The sequence below is a fragment of the Phyllostomus discolor genome, chromosome 5 (genome assembly GCF_004126475.2).
Source record: "Phyllostomus discolor isolate MPI-MPIP mPhyDis1 chromosome 5, mPhyDis1.pri.v3, whole genome shotgun sequence".
Classification (NCBI taxonomy): Eukaryota; Metazoa; Chordata; class Mammalia; order Chiroptera; family Phyllostomidae; genus Phyllostomus; species Phyllostomus discolor.
The window spans coordinates 150,364,834-150,390,959 of record NC_040907.2 but is presented as its reverse complement, the minus strand read 5'-3'; the positions used below and the strand labels follow the sequence as shown (position 1 = coordinate 150,390,959).

Below are 26,126 nucleotides of genomic sequence, written 5' to 3'. Positions count from 1 at the left end.
AAACGATCCCCCCAAGGTTCTTCTGTTTCACGTTTTTCAGCGATGCCATCTGCAGTTTTGTTATCTGCAATGACTCTTCCCTTCGAGGCCAGCCCATCATCTTCAATCCTGACTTTTTTGTGGAAAAACTCCGGCATGAGAAACCTGAGGTGTTCACTGAGCTGGTGGTCAGCAATATCACAAGGCTCATTGATTTGCCTGGAACCGAGCTGGCCCAGCTGATGGGAGAAGTGGACCTGAAGTTGCCCGGTGGGGCTGGTGCGGCGACAGGCTTCTTCCGGTCTCTGATGTCTCTCAAGCGGAAGGGTAAGAGAGGCGTCGGGGAAGGGTGCACCTGTCTTGGTGGCTTCCTGGGCTTCACTCTTCACATCTGCATGTTCCTTGAGGAGTTGCTAATACCATAAAGCAAAATCAGTCATTTTTCTCATTTTCATAAGTAGTGAAACAATAAAAGTTGTAAAAATAGTCTAGATAAACTGAAGCAAATATATATTGGTCCTCGAGAGATGACATGTTAGTTTAGATATTTATCAGGGGCACCTTGATTTTCATACCTTATTGATACTGTACTAAAATAATATTTAAGAAAACAAAGTTATACGGCTATAGGTACAGTAAGACAATTTCAACTTTTTTTTCTTTTTTTACTGCAATTGTTAATTCCTGAATGTTTTCATTCCATGGAGTGCTTTAAAGAAGCAAATACCTATGAATCACATAAAAAAAGCCTTCCCAGAAAATAATTTGTAGTGCTGCTTTTGATTAAAGAGGCACTATTTTATTTTATTCAATATAAGGAAATTACTAAGGTAGCAAAAAGTTTAAACATTATAACAGATCAGACCCTGTACCAACTCTAGTGGATAATCTATTATGCTTTGACAATTATGACTCTGAAGTGCTATTATCTGTTTGTTTTTAAATTAAATATCAACATTTCAGGTATTGTTATTAGATAAGAAGATGGTCTTTGCCTGCAAAGAACCTACAGTCTAACATTAAACTTGCAGAGTTGATTGAGAGTTGTTTTGACTGCATGTTCTGGTGCGCTTCCAGCTCTGAGGTTTTTGTTTATTGACCTTGCGAAAGCATTTGCTGAACTGTGACATAGGATGCTTGAGTGGTTTTCAGTATGCTGATGGTGTACTATTTGTGGAGAATATGGTCCTGTTCTATCGTATTTTTTTTTTTAGAAAAAGGAGTAATATTTGGATCCCCATTGACAGAGGAAGGCATTGCCCAGATATACCAGCTAATTGAATATCTACACAAAAGTAAGACTACTTGAAAGGTTGTTGCTCTTTGTTAATGAAGAATTGTCAGCTTTCTACTGAGAACTGACCTCCTTGAGTTAGTGTGTGCTGATTAACTGTCAACAAAGACACTGATTAGTGATACTTTCGGGTAGCATGTTTCTGTTCTCTTTTAAATTTCATCTCATGTATTGATTTGTTTTTATTCTCAATGACGTATATAAATTAGATAGGGTCTATGAAATCACATCTTTCCCTTGACTCAGAGAGACTTTTTTTTTCTGGAAAAGTACATTGTCCCTAGAGAATTGTAACATTTACTCAGGGGAGCATGATTTATCACCAAAGACATATTCCTCTTTAGAATTCTATGATCAAAATACACTCTCACTTAATTCCCATTTTCTATTTTAGTAGTCATGCTGCTTATGTCATTGCTCTATGTGCTTGGCATAGCTGAGCATATGTGAAATGTGTGGCATTATGTGATAAATGCAACAACATTTATCAATAAATGGCTTATTCTATGTGGGACACTGCTAGGGGCTAGAGCAGAGGCTGCAAACTGGCAGCCTAAGGGCTTGTCATCCACATTCATGTATTGTTTGACTGGCAGAGGATTAAATTAAAAATAAAATTAGTTACCAGTGTTTTAAAATGGGGAGAACCCAGGTTTTTAATTTCTTGGGGTGACAGGAAGATCTGACATCCTTGGGCCCTGCTGCCACTTCACCGTCAGCTGGAGCACAGGTGTATGCTTTCCTGTTCGTCACGGTTCCTGCTCGTTCATGTCCTGTTACCTGCCTGGCCCTTCAGGCGCTTGAACTTGGTCCCCTCAATTAGGGAGTTATAGGAAGATAAATACGTACCCAAACTGAAAACATGAACTCTCATGCTTCTTTCAGAGCAAGCTAAAACTGTACATTGTCTTTTTTTATCCCTTGAGGTTAGCTTAGAACCTGGTTGGGAGGGAAACACAGTTTAGTTGGGATGGTGTGAACTGTGTTCCAGGAATCTTAGACAGAGGTGATCTGACAGGTTCAAGTCCTGGTTCCAGAGGAAACACAGAGACTCTAGAGATATTTTAGGCTGGGAAGCTGTAGCAGCAACAAACCTCCACATGTGAACTCAGCCCCTTCAAACAAAGTCTCGGATGACAAAGGAAAGGGGCTTCCAGGGAGAGGTGTCTTTTTTCCCATTTATTTTTCAAGCTCATTTCTATTGTTTAGGTTAAAGTCAGTCTCCAGATATGCCTCAGGATGTTGAATGACTCCTGGGTGGGCCGGCTCAGTCTGGGAGAGCTCCCGGTGCTCAGGGGTGTTCAGGTTGTCTCCTCAGGGGCGCGTGGGTTCTAAACTACTCTGGAAAAATGGGCAAAAACATTCTCTACGGACTTTCAAGTGTAAAGTAGCCTTTTAGATGACTTATTTTAATCATACTTTCTCTTTTTGCTTCCTTTTTGCATGTCTCCTGTTTTCCCTCATGCTAAACAGACTTGCGGGTAGAGGGTTTGTTTCGAGTACCAGGGAATAGTGTCCGACAGCAGATTTTAAGGGATGCTCTCAATAATGGAAGTGATATTGACTTGGAATCAGGGGAGTTTCACTCAAATGACGTTGCCACCTTGCTGAAGATGTTTCTAGGAGAGTTACCTGAGCCCTTGCTGACACATAAACATTTCCATGCGCATCTCAAAATTGCTGGTGAGTATGGGAGATGAGGTGAAGATGTCAATACATTTCTTTCAATTTAGTTAAATCCTTTGGAACTCTTTGTGTTTGTAACCCACATCAGTACCAAAAAAGAAAAGCTAGTAACCCACAGCTAGACAGCCCCCAAAAAAGAAAAAAGAAAAAGAAAACAAAATAAGAAAAAAGAAAAAAAAATACTTCTGCTAATATTGGTTAAAACTTCATGGTGTTTCTGAACTTCTCTGGGTACTCATAAGTATTGGCCAGCTAAGTTTGAATTAATCAAATGTTTTTCTTGCTAAATTAGCTTTTTTTAAAAAAACAGATTTTATTTACTTATTTTTATAGAGAGGGGGAGGGAAGGAGAAAGAGAGGGAGAGAAATATTGATGTGTGAGAGATACACCAATCTGTTGCCTCTTGCACACCGCCAACTGGGGACCTGACCTGTAACCCAGGCCTGTTCTCTGACTAGGAATTGAACCAGTGACCCTTTGGTTTGCAGATCGGCACTTAATCCACTGAGCAATACCAGCCAGGGCAAAATTAGTTTCTTTGGAGATAAAATAGGAGTTTTATTTATTTTTTTTATTCCTCAGGGATCCTAGTGTAGTGCTCTGAATATTTAGCTGCTTAGTAAATGTATGCTTCCATTGGACCAATTCACATTACCAAGATGGTTATAGGTTTGGTGCATTTGCCTTAGTTTGAAGCTTTTGCTATGTATTGTTATGCCTTAGTTGAGATCGTTTCTACTCTTGGAAGTTTTTTTCCTTTTCCCTAGGATTTTTAAAAATTGAATATATTGGGGTGACATTGGTTGATGCAATTACATAGGTTTCAGGTGTGCAATTCTATTATACGTCATCTGCATATTATGTTGTATGTTCACTATCCCAAGGAAGTTTGTTTTGTGTATTTATTATTTTATTTTTTTACTGTATTTTTTCCATTACTGTTTATCCTTCTTGAAGTTTGCTTTTTCAAAAATAATGTTATTTGCTTTTTAAATAGTCAATACATGCACATGGTTCATGTTCAAAGTGTTCAAAAGAGTATGCAGTGAGAAGACTCTTTCCCACCCTTGTCCCCCAGCACCTGGTTTTTCTTCCCAGAGGCAAACCATGCTATGACTGCTGATGTAGCCTCCCAGAGATAGTTTATAGATGTACAAATACTTAGACATATTCCTTTTCCCTCTTTTTATGCGATGGTAGGTTATTATATTTATTTATTTTTTTTACTTAATGTATCTTGGAGAATGTTCCGTTTCCAGCTGCTTGTTTCCTCATCCCCCTGCGTGCCTGTGTGGCAGAGAGTTCATTCTTCAGTTGCACAGCTGTTATGCTGCTATGGTTTTCCCACCCATGAGCATTTTCCTCTTACTTCTGATTTTTTTTTTCATGGAACGCATCACGGATTTGTGTGTCACCCTTGTGCAGGGGCCACGTTAGTTTTCTCTGCATCATTCTCATTTTAGTATATGTGCTGCTGAAGCAAGCACTTCTTGCTTCTAATTTTAAGAAAAGTAAATGTAAGGTTTTTTTCTTTTCAATAATTTTTACTATTGAAAAGAAAATCAAGTTTGAATTTTTAAAACCTAATAAGATTAGATTTTTTTAGTGCTACCAGTAATAATCCAGATGATACACATGAGAAAATATTAGCAGAATGTTATATAACTTTACAATTATTTTGGAGAGAAATAAAATTGTTGAATCTTTGAAAAAGATATGGAAAATATTGATAAATTCTTTTTATAAGGGTAACATGAAGGATGCTTTTTCTGTTTGCTTTCCCATGGAGCTGATTTAGGATGGTATTTGAAACCCTCCCCTTCATCACCCCAGGATTCTTTGAGGTCATATTGAGGTGTGGCACAGTTGTAGTACTTGCCATGCCTTGCTGATCACTAGAAGGGATTTTTATTTTCAATTTCATATTAACAGGGAACAGTTTCTAGAAATAGGATCTGTCTTTCCTAAACTTGGACTTACTGTTGCAGTTCAACAGCTTAAACAACACGCTGAGATCATTTCAGGTCATTATGAATTATACCCAAATAGTTGTCTGTGTCCTTTGAAAGTGTAATGATCCAGGGAACCATTTTCACTGACAACCTGTGTAGTCTGTTGGGGAGAAACAGTGACTCTGACTCCCTGAGGAACTGCCTGGACTCAGATTGTCCTGCTATCAGGGCATAAGTCACTCTCATGTTTCCTTTAATGACAAGTATCTGGGTGAGGAGAAGTGGAGGGGATGGAACTTTGAAAAGTAGGTGTGGGCATATTTTTATTTCTCTTGGGTGTACACACCTAGGAGTGAAATTGCTGGGTCATATGGTAACTCTGTGTTTAACTTTTTGAGGAACTTTCAAACTATTTTCCAAAGTAGTTGTACCAGTTTACATTCTCCCCAGCAGTGTGTAGGAGGATTTAATTTTCTCAGCATTCTTTTCAAAACTTGTCAGTCTTTTTGATTATAGCCATACTTGTGGGTATGAAGTAGTAGCTCATTATGGTTTTGATTTACATTTCCCTGATAGCTAATGATACTGAGTATACTTAGTGGTCATTCATTATTTTCTTTGGAGTATTTTGTCCATTTTTCAGTTGGGTTTTTCTTTTTATAATTAAATCATATTGACATTATTTTGTTATTATATTATGCTATAATCTCTGTTTATGCCGGATTCTTTTCTTTTTTCTCTTTTTGATTGGAATTGAGGGGAGGGGAATAGTAGGGACAATGTTGTCCTGTTCTTGCTCGTATTTTATCCCTCCTTTGCAATCATCTCTTTTGTCCTCAAGATCTGACGCAGTTTGATGACAAGGGAAACAAGACTAATGTACCAGATAAGGCGCGGCAAATCGAGGCTCTTCAGTTGCTCTTCCTCATCCTCCCTCCACCCAACCGTAACCTGCTGAAGTTACTGCTTGACCTCCTGTACCAGACAGCAAAGAAACAAGACAAGAATAAGATGTCTGCCTATAACCTAGCTCTTATGTTTGCACCCCATGTCCTGTGGCCAAAAAATGTGAGTGTTCAGGGGGAGAGTGAAGACTGCGAGGCTTTCTGGGCTGGGCCTTATCCTGTGACTGTTCCTTGGGGAGGCCATCAGGGGTCCAAGGTCTAGTCGTTCATTTAACAAGTTCAGGGACTAACTTTATTAGTTCGTTTAAGAGTCATCAAACCTGAGGAAGCCAATTCTTGTTAGCCTCACTTATAAATCAATCTTTGACAAATCTGAATGGCAGTTTGTTGGTGGAAACTGGGAAATTGTAGCTACTAAATAAACAAGAATATTCATTTTGACTAGTTAATATAAATTTCTTCTTAACATGAAACCCATCTTGGGAAATCAAATTGATTCCTGAAGATTGCATGGTATAAATTTAGAATAGAGCTGTTTGATCCTGGCTGGGTAGCTTATTTGCTTAGAATGTTGTCCTGATCCACCAAAGTTGAGGGTTCAGTCCTCAGTCAGGGCACATGCAGAAATTAACCAATGAGTGCATAAATAAGCGGAACAACAAATCAATGTTTCTTTCTCTACCCCCCTTCCTTTCTCTAAAAAAGTAAATAATAAATAAATAAAAATAGAGCTGTTTAATCTTACAGGATAATGTTACTAAGCTTTTAGATGACACGTAGAACAATCCTGCTTTGTCCTAACTGTCCTGAATGTGCTTCTTATTACTGAGAACATGGTCTTCTCAAAGACTTGAATGAAAAATAAGTTATCTAAAATCTTTCGACCTGACTCTTGGTCTAGAGGTACATAGGTCCATATTCCTGACCATAACACAGGTTTTACTGTACGATGGCACTGGGAGCCGGTTACTTGAGTTGGAAGCTACAGACAGGCTGTGGCCTGTATCCTTTACCCTTTCTGTGCTCAGTCTCCTCCTCCGCAAACTGGGCATAATAATGCCTTTCCTACTTACCTGACAAGGTGGTTGGAAAGATAATAGAAATAGATGGATATAGTTGACTTATAAAATATTTTGGGGATATAAGAAATGAGAAAAGGAAGGTAAAGAAGGGGTTATGTGGTACATTTTACTTAACAAGTAACTAGTGAAAAAAATGATGCAAAGTGCCCAGCCAGGAAGATCCTCTCCCCAGAGAAAGGTTGGTGCATGGCAGGGATGAGGGTGGGAGGGTGGTGGGATGATGAGAAGAAAGGACACACCAACACCCATCCATATTAAGGATTTTAGAACCAGCTAACTGAAACTGTGGAAAGGGAGTGTGTAGTCTGTGCCTGTAAAGAGAAGTATATAAGAGGTCTTACTAAAAGCAAAAATTAAATAATAAAGATACACGTTGAGGGTAAGGGCTTTGGGATAGTAGAGATGCTTATGTGCTTAAAACAAATGCAGGAGAAACAAGAGAAGGCAATCGATGACCATTTGACTGTGCTTTTAAGAAACAGATGACACCTTTGGTATCAATTAGTAGTGACAGTTCTCCTGTCTTTGGAGAAACTCCAGTTTCTCTGAAGAGACAATGTCCTTGGTGGTTGGTATAGATTCTGTTCTTCCTGACCTTTTCCCAGACTAGATCTTTAGCAGCTCTGCTTGCATGTCTAATTCTCAAGCAGAATCAGGAAATGAAGATTAGTTCTTAAGGATTTCCTGGTCACTGCAGAGATACATGGTTCCTCTAGGTTATGTCATTCCAGTGGAAATCTGGAGACTTGAAAAGAATAAGCTTATTGGTAAGTAAATGGAGTATCTGCCAATTCTTAATCCCCCTTTTTGTTTTTGTTTTTCTCTGAATAGGTCACTGCAAATGACCTTCAGGAGAATATCACAAAGTTAAACAATGGGATGGCTTTTATGATTAAACACTCCCAGAAACTTTTTAAGGTAGGTAAGGAGTGGGATTGGGTGGTAACAGACAAGGAGGATGGAGCAGGGTGGGATCCTAAGGAGGGCTGTAAAAATGAGCAGGTAAGAAAGGCCCTGGGCCAGAAAAGCAGATTAGACAGCAAAACCTGGAGGGAGCAACCAAGGTGGGGGGATAGCGGGGTACCTGAAGACTGCTCAGGCTCTGCCCCCTGGGTAATTGGCTTCACAGTCTGGCCATCCTTCCTTTTTCATCAAGAACAGCATGTTAGCCACTGAGTCATTTTATCCTGCCTGCTTCCTGCCAGTAGAATTTGGAGGGTCTGATAGCCTCCTTTCATTTTGAACTTTGTCCCTTTTATTCCAAAGTAGCAGGGCTGCCAACATAATTTTCTCAAGAACTTTGTGGGTCTTCTGTAGATTTCAGTGGGATATACTTCATTAGACAAAAGCCACATATACAAATCTTTTGAAGAAAACCCTTCTGTACTTGATCTCTTGCTGAGAAGGCTGAGGGACAATACCTTTAAGCTTCCTAGGGACCCTCTGGTTTGATTGAGAGGATCTGCGAGGCACACCTTTACTCTCTTGAAAGGGCCCTTTGTGTGACTGAATATTCTGACCTTTCACTGTTTGTAAGATTTTATAAGTAAAGGTTGCATGGTCACATCCTTGGCCTTTCCTTTAGAGCTCGGTTTTCTGATAGTGAATTTCTTAATTTTAGCATCTTTTGCTATCTGGAAAAGCTGAGAATTTTTAAGGTCATCCAGTTCTGGTTTCTTTTGTTTTCTCTTTCTTTCTTTTTTTTTTTTTTGTGGTAAAATACCCATGGCAAAATTTACCCTCTTAACCATGTTCAGCGGCATTAATTTGTCGATGTAAGTAGCATCCAAACCTGTAGAGAATTGTTGTAAGAGTTTGTTTCAACCAAACTGACAACATATGCTGAGGAGCAAGATCTCAAAATCTCCAGAGAATAACTGTTTTGCAGCTTCTTTTGTGCATTTAAAATTAAGGAGGGAATGTAAGGAAGATTATGTGGAGGTGGGGAGAAAGTGAGGCAGGGATTGGATCATGGGATAGTTAACAAGATTATGTTAATTTTCTTGAGGGTTAATACTCTTCAAGGGGTATTACTTCTGGTATTTCAAAGGTGTATTAACCTAGAGACACAAGAACAACAGACAGGGCTTGCTTAAAAACCTCTTACTGGCCCTGGCTGGCATAGCTCAGTGGATTGAGCACGGGCTGCGAATCAAAGCATCGCAGGTTTGATTCCCAGTCAGGGCACACGCCTGGGAATCATGTGCCCTGGGGGTTGCAGGCTATAACCCCCAGCAACTGCACATCGATGTTTCTCTCTCTCTTTCTCTCTCTCTCCCCCTCTCCCTTCCTGCTCTAAAAATAAATAAATAAAATCTTTAAAAAAACACACAAAAAACCTCTTACTAAAGAAGACAGAGGCCTTGGTTGTGACCTCCCAGGTAGAAATGACCTTCCCAGGTAGAAATTTATGATCAGATTCCCCTGTCAGGTCACTGTCCTAGAACCCCCCTTTTCACAGATTACATACCCATTGTTATGCGGTGATCACCACCATCCATCTCCAGAGCTCTTCACTTTGCAAAACTAAAACTGTATACTTGTACTTCATTATGAAGAATTTTTGTTAAGTGACTTAAAATGACACAAATTTATTTTTTAAAAAATATTTTATTTATTTATTTTTAGAGAGAGGAGAAGGGAGGGAGAAAGAGAGAGAAAGAAACATTGATTGGCTGTCTCTCTCATGCCCCCAACTGGGGACCTGACCCTCAACCCAAGCATGGGCCCTGACCAAGAATTGAACCAGTGACCTTTCGATTCTTAGGCTGGCACTCAATCCAATGAGCCACACCAGCCAGGGCAAATTTATTATCTTAATGGGTTTGTGGAAGTCTGGGATGAGTCTCACTAGGCTAAAATCAAGGTGTTGGCAAGGCTGCATTTCTTTCTGGATTTTCCAGGATAGACTCTGTTTACATGGCTTTTTCTACCTTCCAGAGGTTGCCCACATTCTGTGGCTCACTGTCCCCCTGCTCCGTCTTCAAGGTCACCAGTGTTTCACCTCTCTGACCATCCTTCCATAGTCACATTTCCTCTGACCACTGCTGGGAAAGGGTCCCTGCTTTTAATGACCCATGTGATTATATATTAGACCCACCCTGATAACCTAGGATAAATTTCCCACAGCAAGGTCCTTAACACTAGCAAACCGCCTCCCCCCCCCCCCGCCCTTTTTTTTTAACCATGTATGGTAATGAATCACTGTGGAGGATTTTGAGAGTACAGGTCATACAAACTTTAAAGAAAAAACTAGAGCAGCCTCTTAGATGTTCTTTAGCTTGGTACAAATTCTGATGATTAGATCTTTTAGTCTCTGTTTTTACTGTTTGTTTTTTTTTTCCTTGTCTCCTACAGATCCCTCTTTCAGCTTCTCATCCTTGCAGTTTTGATTCTTGTTTGCTACTTTATCTTTGTTTCCAGGCTATTATGAGCACTGTTTGAGCTTTTGCTGATCACTCAAGGAGAGAAAGAAAGCTTTTTTAAAAAAGGATTTTATTTTTTAGAGAGGGGAAGGGAGGGAGAAAGAGAGGGAGAGAAATATTGATCAATTGCCTCTCTCCTGTCCCCAGCCGAGGACCTGGCCTGCAACCCAGGCATGTGCCCTGACCGGGAATTGAATTGGCGACCTGTCAATTCGCAGGCTGGTGCTCAATCCACTGAGCCACACCAGCCAGGGCAGAAAGTTTTTTGGAGATTTATTTTAGTCTTAGGTGTCTTCTCTTTCAATTTGGGTCAGAACTGGTATCCCTGTAGGCACCTGCTTTACCACTTTGGCTGATTATGTTCTTCCTTGAGCTTTCCCCTGGATGAAAAGTGGTTGCTTGTTCTGTGTGCTCTGTCACTTATTCTGGGGTCCCGTGTTACTCCAGATTTGGTCTTGTGCTCTCTTGTATCTTCTTGTTCTCAGGCTTCTTTGTGTGGGTTTTTTCACCCTCTTAATCCGTGTATCTGGTTGCCTCAATTCTGTGTTCTTTGTATTTATTTTCCTGCTCTGCCATTTTCCCGAAAATTCTTCTTAGGTATTTGTCATTCCGTCCTCTGTCATCTGACTCACTCTAATTTTATCACTCTTCAACATGAATCACCACATCTCTTCCTATGGATTTACATATACAGCAAGGCCAATTTTCATTTTATTTGGCAAGTCCTTTTGTTTGATCACATCCCCTCTTTTACTCCTATGAGTTGTAAAATACTTAGGAGACCCAGGTTTTCATTTAAACCAGTCTGCCTCTGGCTTCCTTTCTGGATTTCCCTTCAGCAAAATTATCTTTTGGGGACAGAGTTTTTGTTTTCTTGTTTTTATTTATTTTACTTTTTAAAAAGATTTCATTTCTTTATTTTTAGAGAGAGGGAAAGGGAGGGAGAAAGAAAAGGAGAGAAACATCGATGTACGAGAGATACATAGATCGGTTGCCTCTCGCATGCCCCCAACTGAGGACCTGACCCACAACCCAGGCATGTGCCCTGACTGGGAATCAAACCAGCAGCCTTTTTGGTTTTCAGGTTCAATCTATTGAGTCACAGCAGCAGGGCTGTTTTGTTTGTTTTTAAAGTTTATAGAATAGGTGGTGTGGGTTCTGTCATATTCTTGTTTGGAGGAAATTACTTTTAGTCTTAAGATTTGTTTTATAGTTTTCAAGTTAAAAATTAAGTTGTAGATATAATCTCTGTCAGAAGACTTTTTAAAAACAACTTTATTATGAAATTTTTCAAATGTAGAGAGAAGTACCAAGAATAAAACAGTGAACATTCATATAACTCTTCCTCAGATTCAGCAAATGTTCAGCTTTATCACTATATTTTCATATATTTTTTTGTGGTTTAACTGCTGATAGTAAATTGCAGACCTCATTTTATTTCACCCTAAATGCTTAAGCATGCATCTCCTGAGAGTGAGAATATTCTCCTGTTAGTCACAGTACCATTAGCACATCCAAGATCATTAACAAGAATTTCTTATCAGCTAATATTCTGTACAAATTCAGATTTCTTCATTTGTCTTGAGATTATATTTTATTGCTTTTTTAAAAAAACATAAGCTAACTGAGGTTTATGAATTCCTTTTGATTATTATGTCATTTTTAAAATCTGGAACAATCATGCTTTTTTCTTCACGCCATGCATGTGTTGAAGCATTCAGGCCAATTGTGTTATAGAATATCCCACATTCTAAATTAGTCTTACTGTTTTCTTGAGGCCATTTAACTTGTTCTTCTGTCCCCTTCTATAATTGATAGTTCCTGTAAACTGAAGTTAGATTCAAGTTAAGCAATTTTGGCAAAGATGTTTGTGTATATCATATTGCATCCTATTGCATCAGATTACAAGGCACAGAATGTCAGATTGCCTCACTCTTAGCGATGCTAATTTTGCTAGCTGCCACATATCACAATATAAATATACATATTTTTCTCCCTTTGGTACAGTAAGTAACCTGCAGGGAGATTGTATGATATAATAATTTTAGAATCCATTGATAATCCTGCTGGAATCGATGATTACACTGTGTATTATAAAATAGTGTTTTTTCTCATTCTATTGTTTGATCTTTATTAGCTGACTTTCTTCCTTTGAGAATAGTTTTCCTTTTTTCTACCTAATTCTCTTTTTTATGAATATCACTATGGACTCCTGTATTTTTAGTTATTCAAAGTGTTAGTCAAATTAGTACTAACTTTGATAATCAGATTATCCCAAATTTGGCTAGTGATTGTCCTTGGCAGCTAGTTCCTGTGGTGTCTTTTTGATAGGACTCCATTACTCTTCGAGTATCTCCTTTTTGGTGTAAATGTCCCCAGCTTCCCTGGCTGGGTAGCCCAGTTGGTTAGAGCGTTGTCCTGATAAGCCAAGGTTGCGGGTTCAATCTCTGGTCAGGGCACCAACAAGAAGCAACCGACGAATGCATGAATAAGTGGGACAACAAATGGGTGTCTCTCTCTCTCTCCTTTCCTCTCTCTAAAAATCAACCAATCAAAAAATAAGTAAAAAAGTAGTGTCTCTGGCTCATCCTGTTCTTGCTTTACCCTGGGACTAGAATCAGTAATTTTCTCCAAGGAGCCTTGGTTTCTTCAACACTAGGTTTACTCATTGTTTCTGGGGGTGTCATTGGCTCTTTGAGGGCAAGGAAGTAGACTAAAATTTTTAACAAAAATCAGTAGTTCCAATTATGATTTAACATTACAGAGCTTTCTCTTGACTTCTACCTTATATTTGTATCTCTTTTCTTACATTGTAAATTCCAGATTTTTATAGCATTTATGTATATTTGCTTTATTCTATGATGTACATAAATTGGTTTCAAAATGATATGACTGTCACTATTAACAGCAAACCTACATAAACCCACTGATGGAAGTTTAAGATTTCCTTGCAGTTTCCTTTTGCTTGGATCTATCTCACTGAGGATGTGTCATCAGAATACAGTTTTCAAAAGTTAGGGGAGATAATTCCTTTCTCTGTGCTTGTATTATCAATTTGATTACAGGTATGTTCATTTTTCCTCTTTGTGTTCAGTTTTAGGGTTTGCCTTTTTTCCTTTGGATTTAATTTATTTTTTGAATCTGTGGTGTAGTTCATGGTTGAAAAGTCAAAACTGCATGAGAAAGTTTACTCAAAGAAATCTCAGTTCTTTATTATTTACATTGTTTTCTAGTTTATCCTCAGTGTTTCTTTTTGTAAAACCAAATAAATGTGTATATGTGTGTATATTCTTATTTCCTCTTCATTTTCACCCCAAGTACTTTATATGCTGTCACAACAGTAGTTCCTGGAAATCACTCCATGTCAGTTCACAAAGTGTTTCTTCCCTTCTTCCCTCCCTCACTCTGTGCCTTCCTTCTTTCATTTTTTTAAAAAAGTTTTTTAATTTTATTTACTTTATTTTTAGAGTTGGAAGAGGGAGACAGAGAGAGACATCAATGTGTGGTTGCTGGGGGTTATGGCCTGCAACCCAGGCATGTGCCCTGACTGGGAATCGAACCTGCGATGACTGGTTCGCAGCCTGCGCTCAATCCACTGAGCTACGCCAGCCAGGGCCCTTCTTTCATTTTTAATGACTACGTAGGATGGCATTGAATGGGTATATAAAAGTTCATTCAGTCAGTCCCCTGTTAGTAGATATTTGAGGTGTGTTTAATCTTTTGATTAATCTTATCCAAAGGTATTTATGTTTCTGAAATTATATTTTCAGGACAGATTTGTAGAATTGAGATTTCTGGGTAAATGGTAAATGCAAATGTAATTTTCTTAGATGTTGCTAAATTCTCTTCCGTAGTGGTTGTATTATTTATACTTATACTAGGACTGTATCAGGATTCTTATTACAGGATTCTGAGCAATATAGCAGTAAGCTGAGTTCTTCCATGTCTGTTGTTATCCCACAGGAGTTCTAAATGGTATTTTCTATACAGTGATTCTAAAATATGGCCATTTGTAGTTTGTGAGAATTTTAGGGGTGGCTTTGGTCAAGTATAAGCATTACTACAAATATGTATATTTTTGTTTCTGGCTCATTTGAGTTTTTCATGCCATATTTGATTCTGAAAACAGGAACAACTACAGTGGTGTCTTCTCACAATTTTCCCATCAGATTTGTTGAGATTATCTTTTTGGTGGAATCTATTGAATAGGACATTTTGAAGGTTATTTGTTTTTCAAAGTAATCTGGCAGTCAGATTATTTCGAGAACCACTGTCCTCAAGTCTTAAAAGAATTCTAGATACTATAATTATTTGGTCTTGGTTTTCTTTTATGACCTGCCTAGGCTCCTGTTTACATCCGGGAATGTGCCAGATTGCACTATTTGGGCTCCAGAACTCAAGCATCAAAGGTAAGAATAGGAAATTGCTCTTAGACCAAATAAGGAGAACACAAACTTAATGGAATTTTAGTGCACTCTCACTCTTGGGAACATACCCGAGCCTTTCCCTCCCCCTCTTCCTCCTTCTCAGTGGCATGCCTCCTCAACTCTCAGGGACCCCACCAGACTCGCAACAGGGGAGCAGTGGACAACCGCAGCTTGTCTCGGGCTAACCCCCTGACCTGTCTCCAAGGCTTCTTTTCTCTGGTTTTCCAGTGAGCCAAAGAAGCCCCACCTAGGCTCACTTCTTTTCTTTTTTTTATTTTAAGATTTTTAGTTTTTATTTCTTTAATTATGTTTTATTGATTATGCTATTATAGTTGTCCCAATTTTTCCCCTTTGTCCCCCTCCACCCAGCACTCCCTGCCCCCTCAGGCAATCCCCACACCATTGTTCATGCCCATGGGTCATGCATATGTGTTCTTTGGCTGCTCCATTGTACTTTCCATCCCCTGTACAGAATGGCCCCTGGCTATTCTGTAACTACCAATTTGTACTTCTTAATCCCTTCACCTCTTCATCCATTACCTTACACTCCCCTCCCATCTGAGAGCCATCAGATGCTTTCTGTATCTGTGATTCTGGGCCCAAATGAAAAAACAGATCAAAACTCCAGAAAAAGAGCTAAACAAAATGGCGATAAGCAATCTATCAGATGCAGAATTCGAAACACTGGTTACAAGGATGCTCAAGGAACTCAGTGAGGACCTCATCAGCATAAAAAAGGGTCTAGTCAGAAAAGAAGGATGTATTAATTGAAATAAAGAACAATTTATAGGGAATCAACAGCAGAGTGGATGAAGCTGAAAATCAAATCAATGATCTGGAACATAAGGAAACAAAAAACAATCAGAACAACAAGAAGAAAAAAAGAATCCAAAAAAATGAGGAAAGTGTAAGTAGCCTCTGGGACAACTTCAAACATTCCACCATTCACCTCATAGGGGTGTCAGAAAGAGAAGAGAAAGAACAAGAAACTGGAAATCTATTTTATGAATAGATCTATTCATAATCTATTATGAAAAAATAATGAAAGAAAACTTGCCTAATTTGGTGTAGGAAATAGATATGCAGGTCTAGAAAGCACAGAGTCCCAAACAAGATGGACCCGAAGAGGCCCACACCAAGACACATCATAATTAAAGTGCCAAGGTTAAAGATAAAGAGGGAATCTTAAAAGCAGCAAGAGAAAAGCAGTTAGTTACCTACAGGGAGTTCTCATAAGACTGTCAGCTGGTTTCTCAAAAGGAACTTCACAGGGTAGAAGGGATTGGTAAATATTCAAAGCCATGAAAAGGGGGGACCTACAGCTAAGGTTGCTCTACCCAGCAAAGCTGTCATTCAGAATCAAAGGACAGATGAGAGCTTCCCAGACAAGAAAAAACAAAAGGAGTTCGTCACCACCAAACCATTATTACATGAAATGTTAAAGGGACTTATTTAAGAAAAAGAGGATCCAAACTATGAACAATAAAATGACAATAAATACATATTTATCAACAACTTGTTACAGGGTGCAGCCAAGAGTGGGGTGGGGGGGTGCAAATAGGGATTTGGAATGGGGCCCAGAACTCAGGGTGTCCAGGAAATATTAGAAAGACATATAGGATGTCCTCACCCCTTTCCCCACAGGTGTGAATTGGGGGAAGGGACACATGGAGCAGGGCCACTGAGAGCTGTTTTGTGTAGTAGCAGCTTTGCAGCTAACCCCTGCTGTGATCATTTAACATATCTATAACCTTTAACTGGTTACATAGATATGTTAAATAGCTGTGGCCATGCTCTGAGCCAGGGGGATGAAAGTAACTTCCCCACCAAGGTGTAACTGGGGGGCAGGTCCCCCGAGTTATAGCGCCTGGGAGCTTGGAGAAGATTGGCTCCACACCATGGGGCTACACCTGCCCAGACTCTCAATGGCAGCCCAGTAAAGCTGGAAGAATATGAGAGTGCTAGCAAGTGTAGCCAATTGTGGGAGGAGTTGGAAATGGGGCTGCAGAGGAAGATTGGCGCAGGGATTTAAACCCAGATGCGGCAGCCATTGGAGGGAGAACCATGTGACTTTGCCAGAGTGGGGACTCCCGAGGCCATTGTGCAGAGAGAACCATGTAGCTGTGGCAATAGAAAGGATAGCCACGCGGCTTTGCCAGAGTGGGGACCCCGCAGCTTTAGAAGGGGGAACTACCACCTGGCTTTAGCAGAGATCCTGGTGAGACAGCTGATGGTGCTGGGAACCAAGGGAGGCCTACCAGCTGAGACGGATTACTGGGAAGAACTGGAGGCTGCCTGAGCCACGGACTTTTGTTTCTTTTCCTGGGATTTGGTACCCCAGACTGGGCAAAGGAGGGGGGAAGGAAGGACTGTTTGTGTTTGTGGGTATTTTAAGGGACTTTGGGATTTTGATGAGGACATTAGGTCACTACTTTAAGTCTGTATAGCATTAAATAAACATTTCCTTTCCTTTTCACGAATCTGTGGCATTGAGAGATGTCTTTCCTATAAGGCAGTGGACATAATGAACCTGGGGGTTCCTTTCGGTAATAGTATATCGGCGCCCCCTTGGCCTCTTTTGTTCTGTAACAAACTGAATCTAAAAAACGAATTCCTTTTTTATAACACTTCTGGAGAGCCAAAGCAGCCCCTGCCTAGTCTCTCTCCTGTTGCTTCTTCTATCCTAAGCTCTTGTTCCACTGTTCTCAGCTTTAAAAAATATATTCTGAAAATTAAAAAAAAATGAATGGAGTTTTAAAACACAGTATGTAATCAAATCAAAGCCATAGAAAATAAGATTTTTTTTTAAAGAATGAAAGTTACTTTTTTTAAAAGATTTTATTTATTTATTTTTAGAGAGGGAAGGGAGGGAGAAAGAGAAAGAGAGAGAAACATCAATGTGTGGTTGCTCGGGGTCATGGCCTGCAACCCAGGCATGTACCCTGCCTGGGAATTGAACCAAAAAAATAGTATGTTTTTATTAGAGTTGAAAATAATCTAGTCAAGGACCTTGTCTGATATTAGAAATAGGAATTCTAGTGGCTAAGTTTATTTTCGAGTTATGAGAGGGGTCTCATTTGCCATTTTGGGAAAGAAAGTGTAGCTTGAGTAAATCCTGATGACTTGGTTAGTTTCTTTCTTGGGAGATTTATTCTGGGATAAGAAAAAGCCTGAGAAGAAAGTTATATGTTGAAATAAAAATGCCCTAGACAAAGTCTGCTTTCTGAGGCGCTCCACTGCCAGCATGCACTATGTTTAAAGGCTTTCGGAAAGCCTGCATGCGTCCTTATAGCATATGGTGTAAACGGTCTGCAAATGGCAAGTGTATTAAATGTTTTATGGTGATGAAAGGACAATCTTATGTAATAGAGTCTTACTTCAGATTCAGTAGTAATGTGGCAAACACTCTATCAAATAGCTAGAAGACTTGAGACCACATGGGCTTAGAAAGTGAATGTGTGATGTTTAGTAATAAGATTACGTATGATTATTGAGCTTTAAAAGTGACAAGTTAAAAAAATTTCACAAGTACTTTGTCATAATTTTTGTTTAGTCTGCCTTGTTTAGAAACTGAAGCTGTCGTCTTACACTCTTTTTTCCTGTTCCAGTTTGTTTCTGGTGTGACTGGGAAAACAGTATTTGATTGCAACTACTGGGGTGTGATTTTTCTTAGAGAGTTGTCATTGTTCCTCCACTACTGCTACGCAGTTGTACCACGCTGTCATGTGTGGGAAGGAGAACCAGCCAAGAAGCAGTTTACTTGGGCTCACCGATGGGTCTGTCACTTAGTATTTGGAAAAGTTTAAACATATGGCTCAGCTTCATTTTTTTTTAATCAAATGGGAATGATGATACTTCCCTGTTTACTTCATAGGATAGTAGTGAAAATACATGAGAGTAAAAGATGCTTTGAAAACTGAGCTCTTATATTACTTTTGGTGGAAATAATTCTGAATGAATTTAGGTTCTCTGGGCAGGTCATGGGAGTGGCTATTAATGTAGTCTATGATTATAGGTTCCTCTTTGTCTGATAAGAGTTTTTATTTTTTTAAAAATAAAGTTTATATAAACTCTGAAGAGATGTTTATTTCTCACCCCAAAACATGCTTAGGGAAATGGAGGGAGAGAGAGAGGGAGAGAAACATCGATGTGAGAAAGAAACACTGATTAGCTGCTTCTTGTATGTGCCCTTACTGGGACAGAACCTGCAACCCAGGCCTGTGCCCTGACCAGGAATTTAATGTGCCACCTTTTGGTTTACAGGACGATGCTCCAACCAACTGAGCCACGTTGTTGGCCAGGGCTGATAATAGTTTTTACACTTTTCTTGTTCCTGGATATAAGAATATACCATGTTCCCCACAGCCCTACCCCTCTTTTAGCTTCAGGGTTGTGGGAACCTGGATACAAAGCTGGTAGGATATATTAATTTACTTTTGAATTTTCTCTAGGATGATCTTGATCTGACAACTTCGTGTCATTCTACATCCTTCCAACTGGCAAAACCTCAGAAGAGGAACCGGATGGATTCCTGCTGTCATCAGGAAGAGACCCAGCAGCGCACGGAAGAGGCGCTGAGAGAGCTGTTCCAACACGTTCACAATATGCCAGAGTCGGCAAAGAAGAAACAGCTTATCAGACAGGTGCCAGAGAACAGGGAAACGGTGACAGGGCTCTAGGACCATGATCATGGTTGTAGAATCACTGGGGATACTGTTAAGAATCTCGTTTAATTTTTGGCTCTTATTGGCCCAAGCTTTGGCCCAGCCATGAAAGCAAACTTGTTTATGGAACCTCAGTGCGATCTCTGTACTGCTGCCCCATTAGACAAAGGGGTGGAGACTCTGGGATCTCCCCAGTTAAACAGAAGGATCCAAGTGTGGTTCAAGTTTCTCTCATCTGGTCATGTACCCAGTTTGCTGAGAGAGAACCAGCAGTTGCAATACAAGTATGTTATCCGGAAGTTTAAACCCTTCATATTTTTTTGTTGAATAACTTTTATGAATTTCAGTTTTCTAGTTCATAAAATGGTGATTGTAATGCCCATGTTGTAATGATGAGAGGGAGTCTGTGTAAAGTGGTTGGCACAGCAGAGCAGAGGTGGAAACTCGCAGTAAGTCGTTTGCAGTTAGAAAACACTGTTATCCAAGGGCCTTGGTATTAGAAATAGGAATTGTAGCGGCTAAGTTTGTGTATTTTGGAGTCATGGGAGGTCTTTGATTTGCCATTTTGAGACTCAAAGTGTAGCTTGAATAAATCCTGCTGACTTGATTAGTTTCTCAGGAAATTTATTTATCTCAGACCCTTGAATTTTAGTTGAATGGGCAAGGTCAGTCTCTTGACTTCCTCTTTTTTAATTTTTTAAAAGATTTTATTTATTTACTTTTAGAGAGAGGGGAAGGAAGTGAGAAAGAGAAGGAGAGAAACATGCAAGAGATACAGTGATTGGTTGCCTCTCATGTGCCCCCAACTGGGCACCTGGCCTGCAACCCAGGCATGTGCCCTGACTGTGAATTGAACCAGTGACCTTTTGATTCACAGGTGTGCACTCATTCCACTGAGCCACACCAGCCAGGGCAGTCTCTTAACTTCTTATTCAGCTGGGTCCTTTTTGAGGGAAGAGTCTTTGTTTTTAATTTTTTTTTTAATAACTAATCTCAAACATAAGGGCAGATGTAAGTGCTCAGAAAATGTTGACTTGAGCTGTTTTTAACAATTGGCAGGGTCCTTTAAGAGAAGTTTTCTGTCACTCTCTATGAAGTTACTTTGACATCTAGCAAACTGTGATACAACTGAAATTTTACAGGGTGTTGGCTGAGTATTTTTACAGATTCAAAGCAGTGTAGTGATTTGATTCTTGGTAGAGATTCAGATAGCAATTCACGTAGGACAGGTAGAATGACTTATCCAGAACACTGAGGGTTAAATATGATATGAAGGAGAAATCTTAACATTGTTTTTGCTTGCTCTTTTTTATTTTTATTTTTTAAGAAAAACAGGAAATTATAGAGAAGGATAAGAAGAAAATAAAATCACACATCTCACTAGTGTTTACGTTTTGCCTATTTCTTTACGTCTTTTTTGTATGGAGATATTTTTATGTAGTTTGATTATACCATACACTTTCTTTTACTGCTCCCTTTTCACTAAATATTACAGCATAAGCATTTTCTTATGTCTGTCTGCAAACTCCGTGCCTGCATTAAAAATATATTTTATTTTTATACTGCCATTTAAAAATATATTTTATTGATTATGCTATTACAGTTGTCCCAATTTTTTCCTTTGCCCCCTTCTACCTGATATACCCACTCCCTCCAGCAATCCCCCACTTAATTCATGTCTGTGGGTCATGCATGTAAGTTCTTTGGCTATTCCATTACTTATTCTGTTCTTAACATCCCCCTGTCTATTTTGTATTTACCAATTTGTGCTTCTTAATTTTTGCACCTTCTCCCACCATTCTCCCCTTCCTCTTCCTAACTGATAACCCTCCAAAAGATCTCCATACCTATGATTCTCTTTCTGTTCTTCTTGTTTGCTTAGTTTGTTATTTCGATTCAACTATCGATAGCTGTGAATTTATTGCCATTTTATGTTCATCGTTTTGATCTTCTTTTTCTTATATAATTCCCTTTAGCATTTCATATAATAGTAGCTTGGTGATGATGAGCTCCTTTACTTTTACCTTGTCTGGGAAGCACTTTATCTGCCCTTCAATTCTAAATGATAGCTTTGCTGGATAAAGTGATCTAGGTTGTAGGTCCTTGCTTTTTATGACTTTGAATACTTCTTGCCAGTCCCTTCTAGCCTGCAAGGTTTCTTTTGAGAAATCAGCTAGCAGTCTTATGCGAACTCCTTTGTAGGTAACTCTCTGCTTTTTTCTTGCTTCTTTTAAGTTTTTCTCTTTATTTTTAACCTTTGGCATTTTAATTATGATGTGTCTTGGTGTGAGCCTCTTTGGGTCCATCTTGTTTGGGACTCTTCTGTGCTTCCTGCACTTGTATGTCTATTTCCTTCACCAAGTTAGGGAAGTTCTCCTTCATTATTTTTTTCAAATAAGTTTTCAGTTTCTTGATCTCCCAATAGTTTGCTTAGCTCCATTTCATTTAGTTCTTTTTCTGGAGTATTGATCTGTTCTTTCATTTGAGTCATATCCCTTTGTCCTTTCATTTTGGCAGCCTCCCTGTGTCTGTTTCTGTGTATTAGGTAGAGCTGCTTTGACTCCCTGTCTTAGTAACATGGCCTATGTAGAAGACTGCTCCTGTTAAGTTGTATGGGACGGAGCCTTAGATGATTGCCAGGATGGGGCAACCCTTGTCACTGCTCTGTTGCTCAGTGTTGGGAAGGGCTCACAGAGGTGACAATGCTGCTGCTTGGCCTCTGGAGTTTTGCCTGGGAGAAAGCTGTCTCCCAGTACCCACATTTTACTTTCTCTCTATATACCACTGATGTCCTTCCAGCTGTTGTCCTGGTGCTGAATGCCAGAGCGGGTGGGTCTGCATGAGTCCTAAGTCCATTGCGGGCCCTTTAAGAAGAGTCTCTTGAGAATTCCGCAGTTTCTTCTATCTCCCCAAACCCCACTGGTTTTTACAGCCAAAAGTTATGGAGACTTATCTTCCTGGCACTGGAACCCTGGGCTGGGTGGTCTGGACTGGGGCTGGCATCCCTCACTCCCGAGGTATCCCTCCTGTTTTTTATCCACTGCACGTGGATATGGGACCTCCTGTTCCCGTCTTTACCACTTCTCTGTTCCTCTGGGTGCCTCTTTGCACCTGTCTGGATGAACGTGACTTCTTTAAATCCTCGGTTGTCAGACTTCTACACAGCTCGATTTTCTGACAATTCTGGATGGTACTTGTTTTGTAGTCTAGTATTTTCTGCTGTAGTTGTGTGCGGAAGTGAGTCATGTTTACCTAAGCCTCCATCTTGACCATAGGTCCCCTAAAATACTGCCATTTCTTTTAGAAGAAAGTATAATTTTACTATTTCTTAATTTTTCTCCATAATTATAAAAATAATGACTGTCACTATAGAAACATTGCAACCTCCAGAAGTCTTTAAAGAAGAAAATAAAAACTACCTATAATTCTGAGATAACCACTGATAACATTTTAGAGTATTTTCTCCTAGTGTTTCTTGTGTATTTCAATTTTTTTCTGCTTAATTGAGATCATAATATATATTCAATTTTTCTATATGCTACCCTTTTCATTTAAAATTGTGTCATGGTCTTGGTCACTGTGTCTTAGTTGGTTGGAGCATCATCCCATAAACTGAAAGGTGGTAGGTTCAATTCCAGGTCAGGACACATGCCTTCACTGTGGGTTCGGTTCCCCGTCTGGGTGTGTAGAAGAGGCAACTGGTCGGTGTTTCTGCCTCACATTGATATTTCTCCCCCTTTCCTTTTTTTCCTTCCCCCTCTCCCTAAAAAAATCAGTAAATGAGTCCTCGGGCGAGGATTTGGAAAAATAAATAAATAAAACTGTGTCGTGAACATTTTCCATGTCATTAAAAGGCTAGAAACCTTTTAATGGTTGCACAGTATTTCATCATATACGACCTAATGCATATATAGGTTGCCTTCCGCTGGGCATTTTGGGGAAATATGATCAATTTTTAGTTTATACATTTTTGTTACAAGTATTTCATTGTAGATCTTTTCCTACAGATGGCATGACCAAAGGGTATGCATTTTTTGTTGTTGATACATGTGCTAGGTCTCTTTTAATAATAGGTCCCTCCTTCTCTTTCATCCCTCTTGTTTCCCCTGAAAATTGCCAAAGTTTCTTTATTTGAATGAACTCTTAAATTTGACATAGTTTATATTTAGAGAAAAATTGCAAAGATAGTACAGAGAATTTTCACATCCCCTTCACCCAGTTTCTTCCTAATGTTAACATTGTCAAAATTAAGAATTTAACAATGCTACATCACTATTAACATTACAGACTTTATTCAGATTTTACCAGTTTCCTGCTAATCTCATTTTTCTGTTCTGGGGTCTAATCCAGGATACTGCATCGCATTTAAATGTACATACACACATTATCTCTCTCCACCCTGCCCTCACACTTTATTTGTGAAATAACTCAGGTTGTTTATCTCCTCATCTCCCACCGTCTGGATTTTGCTGGTTGCATTCTTGTGTTATTTAAGATGTTCCTCAGTCCTCTGTGTGCCTTACACTGGTAGTTAGATCTCATTCTAGAAACTTGATCTGATTGCCATTCGATTTTTTTTTGGTGTGTACTAATTTAATTAACCGTCAGACTAATTTAATAAGTTTGGACTTGTTTTTTGGCAGCATCATTTCTGCCTTTGTGATTTGCTTGCCACCCTGCTTACTAATCCGTATGTGCACAGACTCACCGATTCCTCGACTCTTCTTGGTATTTACTCTTAGCTATTCATGTGGTTGTCACAGAATGCTCTCAGGTGATGGGAGAATATTAACAAAATGTTCCCTGTGTTTTTCTCTTAGTTTAATAAGCAATCTGTGACCCAAACACCAGGGCAAGAACCTTCCACTCCCCAGGTACAGAAGAGAGCCCGTTCGCGTTCTTTCAGTGGCCTTATTAAGGTAGGTATGTGACCGATTTCAGCCTTGGCTGAGAAAGCTGAGGAGTTCGATTATTCTTATGCATAAACAGTTTTCTTCTATTCTTTGGGGTCCTATAAAGGGCCCTTGTGTAAGGGGATAAGGATAGAATTTGGAAAGGCGCTCATTTTTCTGAGCATTTGCTGTGCTTCAAATCAGAGAAGCTCTGGGACTGGAGAAGTGAGGAATAAAGGAAATAAAGGCCCACCCTTCTCTTTCGGGATTGAGAACAGAGTCCGTATTCCTGAGCTGTGTGGAGAGTCTCATCTGCTTCATGACCTGCTTTGTGCTGCACACTTCATTATGCAGTTTGCTGAAGTTATGGAGAAGGGAGGTTGACAGAAACTAGGAAAATTGTTAGAAAATGGATTTTGTGAGTTTTAGGTAACTTGGATTTTTGTGAGCTTAATATTTGATTAGTTGTATTCTCTTCCTTTGTGTCCAGTTCATTACAAACCTTGTTTTTAAAACAAATGCGGTGTGTACTTCTGTGCTGTTGCTGGCATCACTGTTTGCAGATTCAATTTACCAGTCTTGGTGGACGACTGAGCTTGTAGTTGAGGGATATTGTCAACAGGTGGCAGTAGATAACTGGGTTATGGGGTTCAAATTTCCAGCTGTAACTAAAGTAAGGCAAGGTTTTGGTTAACTTGGAGCAAGGTTAGCACTATTCTGTATTTTACTATTTTTCTTTTAAAAATTGTTTTAACATTATTAAGATCTATAAATCTAGCAACAATTAGGGATCTCTTTGTTTAAAATTAAGTGTGCCCTAAAAATATGTATATGCCCTCTAACATATATACTTTTTTCAGGAAGCTGCAGTTGTTAGCAGTTGCAGCTTCATCTAACTCTAATTTTGGTCCTAGTTAATAGCATTAATAGAAGTTTAGAATTCACGCTCAATCCTGATCCCCTGGGGCCAATAACCTCTGGAAAATTAGGTTTGCTTGATGTTAAAACTTCCTTTGCTATTTACAGAGAGAAAAGGCAACAAACAGAATGGGAGAAGATATTTGTAAAACATATATCTGATAAGAGGCTAATATTATCCAGAATATAAAAAGAACTCTTACAATAGCACCCCCCTCAAAAAAAACAACAATTAAAAAATAGTCACAGGCCTTTAAATAGACATCTAGAAAGAAGAGATACAAATGGCCAATAAAGACATGAATATGCGCCCAGTATCACTTATCAGGGAAATGAAAATCGCAACCACGGTGAGATGCCAGTCCGTAACCACCAGGGTGGCTGTGCTCAGAAAAGACAGAAGATGAGTGATGGCGCGGCGTGGGTGAGCCGGACTGCCTGTGCTCTCCTGGTGGGATTGTAACATGGAGTGACCGCTATGGAAACCAAGAGTGGTTTCTAAAAACATTATAGTTACTGTATGGTCTAGTAATTTCACTTCTGGGTGTACGAGTATCTCCCTCACCCCAATTAAAAACAAAGATACTAACAGGCATTTGTACACCCACATTTATAGTAGCATATTTACAATAGCCAGAAAGGAGAGGCCATTGTGTCCACTGACAGATACACCAAATGTGACACATACAGTGGGATGTCAGCCAGCCTTAGGAAGCAAGGACATTCCGACACATTCTACAACATGGATGAAACTTGAAAACACTGTGCTAAGTATAATAAGCCAGGCACAAAAGAACACATGTTGTATCGTTACACTTATGTGAGGTACCTGGAATGGTCAAATTCTTGCAGGCGGAAAGTGGAAGGGTGGTTGCCAGGGACTAGGAGTGTGAGGGGGACC

The 26,126-nt window shown here is 39.4% G+C and overlaps 1 protein-coding gene, 1 long non-coding RNA gene and 1 other non-coding gene across 6 annotated transcripts in view; 1 reads left to right on the top strand and 2 right to left on the bottom strand.

Annotated features, from left to right (window-relative positions):
* The window catches only part of ARHGAP19 (Rho GTPase activating protein 19), a 67,656-nt gene that overhangs the window by 28,097 nt on the left and 13,433 nt on the right, over positions 1–26,126 (top strand). For all 4 annotated transcript variants that reach the window (XM_028511694.2, XM_036027095.1, XM_036027096.1 and 1 more), the window contains exons 2-9: positions 41–306; positions 1,194–1,274; positions 2,747–2,956; positions 5,754–5,980; positions 7,731–7,817; positions 14,668–14,733; positions 19,203–19,394; positions 24,236–24,334. In XM_028511694.2, the coding sequence (XP_028367495.1) occupies positions 41–306; positions 1,194–1,274; positions 2,747–2,956; positions 5,754–5,980; positions 7,731–7,817; positions 14,668–14,733; positions 19,203–19,394; positions 24,236–24,334 (1,228 nt within the window). The remainder of the gene's footprint in view (positions 1–40; positions 307–1,193; positions 1,275–2,746; positions 2,957–5,753; positions 5,981–7,730; positions 7,818–14,667; positions 14,734–19,202; positions 19,395–24,235; positions 24,335–26,126) is intronic.
* Positions 4,341–4,447, bottom strand: LOC114498249. The gene has a single exon (XR_003684693.1). It is a non-coding gene; the product is annotated as a U6 spliceosomal RNA (small nuclear RNA).
* LOC118500882 lies at positions 8,597–9,527 on the bottom strand. Its single transcript, XR_004903463.1, has 2 exons — positions 9,239–9,527; positions 8,597–8,999 (listed from the first exon to the last, which is right to left on the bottom strand). It is a non-coding gene; the product is annotated as an uncharacterized LOC118500882 (long non-coding RNA).